Here is an 8,972-nt window from a genome sequence, read left to right on the forward strand (position 1 = left end):
TCTGCCAAAACAATACCTACCTTGTGTTACACTTTCCTTCCTCAATGGAGGCATCTAAGGCTTTAAGTGGTAGTGAACAATATTTAGTAAGATTAATGCTAATTAAGTTATAAATACAGTATCACTTTGTGCTGTTTTGAGTCACCAAAACAGCTCTGAGCTATTACCCTAACATGTGTTTTTGCAGGTTGAGATGCAGGCTTGGTATTTAAACACTGGCTGCAAACCAAAGATAYGTTTGCAACAAAATAAAATGTTTATAATAGAGCTCAGAATAGAGGCAAGATTGGGTTTATGATAGGCCTTATTTTCAGAGATGCAGGAAACAGATTTTTTTTTAAAGCTTTAGAGACAAATGATCTTATATGGCCCAGGGCTCTAATGATACATGTTTATATGGAAATCTTYCTTTCTTAATTAATCACTAACATCTGAGTGTGGCTCACTGCACCTGTCCCTCATTTTGAGCCATGCTCTAGCATTCATTGTCACTGTGAGTTGTTCAATAGCTGAAAAGGGGAGGGCAGAATAGTGGGTTTTTCCATTTAGTCTTTCCCCATTGAGCCCTGGCAGACTCTTTCAGTAGAAGTGAAGTTTTCCACTAAGCAGCTAAGTGTCCAGGGACACTCCAGATCTAGGGAGAATCTGCACCACAATCCTGCTCTTTTATTTAAAGGGCAATCCTGTCCTTCCTCTTTTGAAAGAAGGACCCATACACTATATCTGCTAATCATATCTATTGAATCAGATGTAAAATGAACCCTGAAATCAGGTCAAGATATTCTGTTTAAACTTGACCAGGCTTCCTAGCATCAACAGGAAAAAAAGCATAACTAAAATGGAGCACTAATCTTCACACAGAAGACTAAACCATTAAAAAAGTCTGTTAAGATTATTTTGAGAAAGCAAACACAGGCCTTTATAGAAGAAAAAGAGGGTCTCAGTCATAAGGCTTCTGCAGGATTTTAAGTTTTATTTAGGCAGTAGATAGGACATTAAAACAGCAGTAGGTGGCAGCTACTAAGGCACCACTAGCTCTTACATCTGTACCAGATTCGGATAATATGACTAGAACTGCAGTGTTCAAAAACCATGGTGAAGGTTCAGAAAAATAAGCCGTTACCACCTCAGGATACCTCAAGCAAAGGTAGTGGTGTTGCAGCCTGTGTTGCCAGCACTGATCTCAAAGAAGCTGACAAATTCTGAAAGGGAAGACAGACACTGTTAGCTGCACGCTGCTGAGAACAGAGTGCTGCAGCCTTGCCAGGGTTCCTGCTGCAGAACACTCACAGTTATGCTGTAGACCGTCCCCCAGAACTTTATGCTTCCCTGGATTGCGCTGTGCCTCTGTGAGTTACAGGTTTCCTTTTTCAAATCTGGCAGATGTTTGCTAGTGTTTCATTCTCCTCCCCCTCCTTTAATACCTTGTCTACTTGAGTTCTGGAGTTCTTAGCATTATTTTTCTCCCTCTTTAAGATCTCAGAATCTTGTATTTTAAAGTGACAAAGTCACTTCTGTCCAGATTGGCATACATTCAGCAATGTGCCATAGAAATGCTCCCATTTAAGTGGGAATTTCTTACTAAAACTCCACCCACACTCACGAGACAGCGTGCGAGTGTTGATATGTGAAACTCACATTAAATTTAATAAAGTCAAATTGTGTCTGTACTTGGGTTTGCACAGGCTACCCATGTATGTGCAAGATCTGTGGGTATACAGAGTGCCCAAATCCTTCAGCATTTTAATCAAGATAAAGCTTTTTCAGTATTGAAGCTAATTATTCATTTTTTATTTTTATTTTGAAAGTTACTCTATTGATTTGCATTTAGCCTTTTCAAGCAGATTATTAATAGAACACCACCAAAGGACAAGTTTGACATTAATAATTTCAGCATCTTTTGAAAGCTATGTCAGACAAATTGCTGCATGAGTTTACCTGTCAGCTGGTATTTTCAGCTGTTTGTTCATCAGGTCACATAGCACCTTGGAATAGACCTTGTTCTCCTGGTGTCCTATCTTGCCAATGCTGTAGAGAAAGCACATAGCACAGGGCTCTGTGGAGCCTCCAGATGAYATTACCTGATCAGGAGAGATCTGTATTGCTATGTAATGTTAAAAAGAAAGAGGGAAAAATTTATCTTTAGTTGTCATGCTAAGAACTTATGAAAGTCCCAGAACTGCAGTGAGAATAGATATATACCTATCATTTAGGCTTTTGAAATTCTCTCCTGTATGTACTTCATTGCATTCCCATACCTGCTAAACATTTTTCTGCAAGTCATTGAGATGAGAAGGTATAATACACCACCAGACATTTCCACAATATTCCAAGCCTAGGCTTGAGTGAACCTCTCTGGCTGGTGGGCAGCAGATACAAAAGGAGAAGAGGGTATCCCAAACATACATTAAACCTAGGACAAAATTGATGCACAGTCTTGAGTTCTCTATTTAAGTAGACCCTGCTGAAACATTCCACGTAGGGCAGGAGGCACACGCAGAGATCTGCTCCAGAGGGAAACAAATGCTTACTGCTTGCCAAATATCGCTGATCTTCCAGCAGAGACTAAGCACTATAGATGAGGGTGTAAGCTAGCAGATTACAGGTAGGAAAAAAAAAAAAGAAAAAAGAAAAAGAAAAAAGTGAGCAGTCTGGATGTCCTGCCCAGGTGCACTGCTGGAAGGAGGATCCCTGCGGTATTCTTCACTGAAGAAGAATTTTGGATAGTGAGCTCAAGTGCTCCCAGAGCTCACTACCCTGCTGTGCACTGGGGACCTTCTCCAAGCCATAGGGCTCCCTGGCTCTGTGAGAAGAGCAAGTGCCAGCAGCCATTTGTAGTCACACAGCTCCCACCCTGCATTCCACAGAGATTTTGCACCTCACTGGCTCTGGCTGCAGTCTTCCCTGCTGAGGTAAATGTGAGCTGACACAGCTGAGGTCTAGATCAACATCCCTCTCATTAAACAAAATACAGCCTAATCCCACTTTTGTCCCTGATGGCAGGAAAAATAGGAGAATGTATCTATGTTAATATTAATGAACAGCCTGCAGTTTTCCTTGCTACTAATACATAGTGTCAGATCCACACACAGGAGAATATGAGGATCAGTTCCTTTGGCATTCATCTGACTTCTGTTCTGTTCTTACCCACGTTTATTAGCAGCGCATCATTAGAACTCAGCAGCARTTAACCCTTTTGCTAAAGCAAGCTAGCCTGAGTACCAGGGGTTGTCTGAGTAATTAATCTTGGCCATCATTTACAGCTTGTTTGGGTGCAGGGTGCAACTGACCACAGCAACACTGGACGAACAAAGATCATGCTGAGGTACCGCTTACTCAGTCCTGTTCTCTGGCAGGACACCCTGTGTTCTCAGCTAGCTTTAGGCCAAATGTAGGTCTTTAAACATCTACTCCAGAAGCAGGCTATTTAATTAAAAAATAAAATCAAGCTGAAATATTAATCACCACTCTCTTCTCCTTAGTGCAGTCTGAAAGTTTACCAAAGCTTTTTATATTAGAAAAAGCTATTTGATAAAAAAAGCACAGGATTTTTCCAAACAGTACCATTTCCTGTGAAAGGAAAGCTCTGCATTCCAGTCCACTCTAATCCTTTCTCTTTGTGTTATAACCAAGAGACTCTCCCATTACCTCCTTTGTCACGAACAGCTTGCATGTCCTCTCCAAAAATCCCTTTGTTGTCCCCTGTATATCTCCAAGTCCCATTACATATCCCTTCCACACTGCTGCACAAACCTGTTCCAGCTGCATCCCAACCCTGGCCTTTAGCTTCCTATTCAGGGGGTTGTTAGGCAAGAATCACCAACTGACAAACCTTCCCCCCCGCCCCAACACTGTCCTCCAGTACCTCCCCCCCCAGTCACCAAGTACTTGTTGGCTAGATCAGTAAAAACCTTTGATTTTTTTTTTTAAGAAGGTAAGACATATCACTGTTYCACATAAGAGTTTAATTACATTTCTCTGTGCTGGGAAAAAAAAAAAAGAAAAAAACACTTCCGTTTACAGTTTAGCCTGTTTTCTGTGGAGACAAGCTTATGCAAGTCTAAATCATGCTTCTGAATATTTAAAGCCGACTAATCTCAATCAAATTTGGTAGAGATATTAATTTCCTATACATAACATGAATAATTGCATAGAATTCTTTTGCTGTCCCCAGAGAAAGAAAGTCTCTTCTTTAGACAAAGAATCTGCCTGGAAGAATCATAGTAAAAACCAGGCTTCTTCAGGTCTGTTATTCACAGTTAAAAAGCCAACAGTTATGTAAACAAGTCAACTTGATGAGAACATCTAGCCATGTAAAGATGTCTTTTTGACTCTCAGCTGTGCAAATAGAARTGTCAAATCAGAGCACTAAACTGGAAGTTTTTACCGGTCAAAAGAATGCCAGTATTGTGTATTAACCATCAGCCCTCTAGCCATTACTGGCCAGCCAGATGTTTCTGAAGACGACCATCTCTGCTGATCTCAAGCAAGAGAAGTTAATGCCAGGTGACTACCTTCCTGCAAGCAGATACTCAGGGAGCATCTTGGGCACTCACAAAGAATGACATAACTAGGATGGTGTTATGTAAGGGACTGATGGCTAGATTGAAGCATATTCGCCTCCAAGTGCTCTAGGCATTTATCTCAGCAGTAGAGACCTTGTTTTTKKKSYTTTTTTTTGTTGRTATTTCAGAAACTGAGCGTTTTCCATCTAATACTGTTTTCTTGCATGTCATTTTCTTGGACAAGACTTTCCTTAGCAGTTAGTAAAATGCTTATACATCAACAGATGAGCTGGGGATGCTCTGCTTAGAGCTAAGGAAAGACACAGCATATTACTAAAGTTACATGGCTGTTATGGTAGGATTTATTGCTTAAAAGAAATTACAAGGAAGAAGATATTTCCCCTCTGCCCATACAGGAGTAGAGTGAGCAGACATAAAACTTGGTGAAGAGAGCRTAGTGGCCAGGAGAAGAAACTCCTGTGAAGTGACACACTATCAAGCTAGGARTGGGTGAGGCTGTTCCACAATAGTGAATGCAAATAACTGAGAACTGAGTCACTGAATGCAGTAGTGTTGGGACGGCTGTCCCCAAGCTGGTATCTATAGCACAAGCTTGTAACACAGAACCTGACTGGAGGTGACTGAAGTTTTTAAAGCTTCCCTCCAAGATCTAACTGAAATACTGCTTTAAATTGAGCTGTCTGCTTCTCACTGCAGTGATGAAGGGGAAAAAAAAAATCCTGGCTTCTCCATAACGGCTTCTTGGGTATCTCCTCTGAGTCTTCTTTTCTAGACTAGAGAAAAACATTCCTTGAGCCTTACGTGTTACATTAACTTCTCTAGAGTGTTTTTCCTTAGGTGCGTCTCTAGTCTGCCTACTTAGAGCAGAGTGCCTGAGGATGACTGGAATACGTCTGCTGAGGCCTCCTGTTCTACTTCTGCACAACACAGGATAAATTCCCCTACTCCTGAGCACTGTGTTAACTTTCATCCATGTTATAATCTATAAAAGCTCTCCTTTGCTCTTTAATCCTTTTGTCATTAGAGCAGTTTGATTTTTCTCCTTAAGTGTAATATTTAAGAATCAGCAACTGAATTAGAACTTCCTGACTTGAAAAGATAACTCCAGCTATTTTCTTGAATTCTAACCCTGCCCTGTACAGACAAGCTATTGTCCTGTGCATGTTTCAGTCCATTGGCCAAGTCATTAGCCCAAATATTGGCTAGATCTGAATATAAGAARTTCCTATGGGACTGTTCAAAACTCAATTTTGATAAAACCACACTAGTGGTTTCATTGCTATTTTCCTCTTACCATTTATAAGACATTCAGAAGTTTGTTCTAGTATCTCCTAGTTATCCCACTAGATTTTTAATGTTGAATCTGTTTTTGCCCTTCTTCACACCTCAGAACACTTCAACATATAGCAGTTATCAGACATTCACTAAGAGTCCAGAGACTTGTGTTGCTATCTGAAGTAGTCTAGGGCAGCTGTCATTTGAGGATTCTTTGTTTCCATGAAGAAAGATCTACTCAGAAAATTCAGGTAACTCAGTGGGCAGAGAAAAGATTCTCAAGACTCCTCAATAGATCTTCCTGTAGATACCAAAGTGTAACATTCTTCCTGTAACGTGAAAATATCACTCCTGAAGTAGGATAAGAAACTTTTTCTTGAAGYGCTTCTTGACTAGTGAATACATAGAAATGTTACTTCACCAGGCTAGTAATAATCTGATTCATCTAAGTTATTGCTGCTATAGTGACTGAGGAATAGCTTACATTACAGAACTTAGAGCTTTGTAGAGAAGTTTTTACCCTATTTTTTTTTTTAAATATATATCAACAGCTTTCAGTAAGCAACTGATGTAATTCCTAGAGGCCTTTCAGGATTAATTAATAGAACTTTTACAAGATACTTGAGAATGATGGTTATTTCAGAGTGGTATTTCAGCACTTTACCTTAGAAGTATACAGTCATGGATTTTAGCAGGTAAGAGTCCCTACAGTTCAGTAATGAAACCAGCAGGTACTTTTTACTGTGGTATTTTAATCATGACTAATAGGACATTGCACAAAGGTATTTTTGCTAAATCTGAAATAAGCTCTTCTTCAGCTGTAATCACTGGGCTACAGATAAGGTGGTAGGAGATAACGAATGTGTATTCAGCAGACAGGTAAGCTACAGAGTGAAGATTGTTTTTCAGGCAGCTGGATTCTTGAGAGGTGTACTAATACGCTTTTATACCTCGTTTCTTGACACAAGCTTACATGAAATACAATCGTATACTATTTCAAATACTTTAAGTGATTTAAGATCACAACACAACTAATTTACAAAAGGAGGTGTCYGATGTATTTGTAGAAAGAGAAGATTTTAAGTACTAGTGAGTCATTAGGTGCATTAATTTAGATTGGATAACACAGAAAAAAAGCTCACAGCCCCAGCTGACTGTTAATACAGAAAATATTCAAGCATCCAGACTTACCTGTGCTGGCTTGCCCACTGTTTGTGATGGCTGCTGAGTGAGCTCTCCTGTGAAAGATTTTGGAACTCTACCCTTGCTTAGATTTATGTTAACAATGAATTTAGGCATCTTTGGATTTTGAAGCATTCTTTAATCTTTCATCTCAACTTAATCACAGCCCCATTTCTAACTCACTTGTTCAGTTTCTCACCAATGTGAGAGAAAGCGTCTCAGAAGCCTTAAATAGCCAATGTTGTCTTACCTGCTCCAGCTGCACCTGGAGGAGTGAGAATGCCACATGAGAAAAGAGGCTGCATGTGCCATCTGCAGGCTGCTGGCTGCTAATGCAGATTGTCACTCAAAGGCTTTCATAGGAGGAAATGTAGGCTTTTTACTCTCTGGAARTTGAAACTTCCAACAATGATACTTCATTTTTGGATACAGTCCAATCATGGAAACCAGTGAAAGAGCATGTATTTCAGAGACTGAGTTTGAGAATGGGAGAGCTATAACGTGGCTTTTTTTTTGCAACTTATGATTATGTAAAAAGTGTGGATGGACTCTTCAATTCTAAAAGTTTGAGGCTCTTTCTGTGGAATAGATCATAATAAAAAGCATCAGTAGCATGTGCAGTGKATGCTCAGTTGTGATGAAGTCAGTAGAAAGATGCCTTAAAATCAGGTTACTGWTTTCCCACTGTGCTGGGCACTTTGTGTATTTAGAAGAGCCTTGTTTTCAGCTTGCTCCTGTTTTGTGCTGCTTGTAGTCCCATAACAGTCAACAAGGATTTCCTGGGACATGGGAAATCAACAGGATTTCTGAGTAGGARGCAGAACTGGGATCAGTTCTCTTTGTAGTTTGCTGACTAGTAGACACTTACGTGACTTTACTAGTCCTATAAGACTGGTGGATGATTCAAAGGGCTGATGTGACATTTGGTATGGAGTATTTGCTGTAAGATGTGTGAGGGCAAACAGGGTGAATGTGCTGATGGGCATAAAAAAATGGTGTCTAAAAAGGAGTGAGAACTTTCTTGGAGCGAGAACAGCTTCAACTAAATGCTTGTACTACAACAACATAATTTTAGTGGTTTAATAGCTTGACTCTCCAATATTAGAAGCAAAAATAATTGAAATACTTCCCAAAATAACAATCCAATCAATATAASTATTCAATAACAATTTAAGGAAAATATTTCCCTTAAGAAAAGGTTGTAAGACATGTTTCCTATGTCAATTAGAAACAAGTAAACTCAAGTGAACGCTCCATCCATAATGATAATGATAATGATAGGAATTGCTGTTTGTAATATTGATAAGCTTCTCCTTCAGTGCCTTACCGAAAGCAAGTGACATGATCCAAAACACTGAGTCACAAATTATAGCATAGTTACTAGTTGCCACATGGGAAAATTGAGACCATATTTACAATCAACTTCACAACCTTTTTTTCTACTGCATGCAGTAATTCCTGGTAATTTGCAACTTACTTATATAAAATGGGTTTCCAACACAAACTTCCCTCTTCTCCCAAAACATCTGATGCAATTCCCAGAAGCTGAGGTACCAGCTAGGAAATCAGATCTCAGACACCACAGAGGCTCTTGGGAGTGCTTGATTTTWTAGGAGCCATTTTACTTCTTTTGAATATGGCAATGATTCTGTTCAGTAGGTCATTCTCCTGCTGAGGGTTACTAGGGTGTTCACTATTRAGATTTCCATTACATTTCTAGGCTATTGCACAGTCCAACAGATGTCACTTTCAATGTTTTTTTCTTTTTCTTTCCTTTTTTTTCCTTTCCCCTGGTATTGTGGCTGGAACTGTTTCTCCTGATTTCTTTTGCTAGCTTTTCTATCAGTATTTCCTGGGGTCACTCTAAACCATTTAGCTAGCTTTTATTCTATCAGCCTACTAGTCAAGAGCTGTGAGGACTAAGAACAGCCTGTACAAAAGTTCTTGAAGGGGGATTGGGCCTTATGGATTGTGCATAAAATGTTTTAA

General features: G+C 39.6%; 1 protein-coding gene across 1 annotated transcript; it reads right to left on the reverse strand.

The window, feature by feature from the left end:
• Positions 1-1,060: 1,060 nt before the first annotated feature.
• Positions 1,061-7,100, reverse strand: LOC146595394 (macrophage migration inhibitory factor-like). Its single transcript, XM_085305848.1, has 5 exons — positions 6,993-7,100; positions 3,294-3,300; positions 1,939-2,104; positions 1,691-1,707; positions 1,061-1,202 (listed from the first exon to the last, which is right to left on the reverse strand). Exons 1-5 carry the CDS (start codon positions 7,098-7,100, stop codon positions 1,138-1,140), a joined length of 363 nt encoding a protein of 120 aa, XP_085161974.1. The 3' UTR covers positions 1,061-1,137.
• Between the last annotated feature and the right edge of the window lie 1,872 nt (positions 7,101-8,972).

This window comes from Rhea americana, unplaced genomic scaffold, assembly GCF_003343005.1.
Source record: "Rhea americana isolate MKP2758 unplaced genomic scaffold, rheAme1 scaffold_227, whole genome shotgun sequence".
Taxonomy (NCBI): Eukaryota; Metazoa; Chordata; class Aves; order Rheiformes; family Rheidae; genus Rhea; species Rhea americana.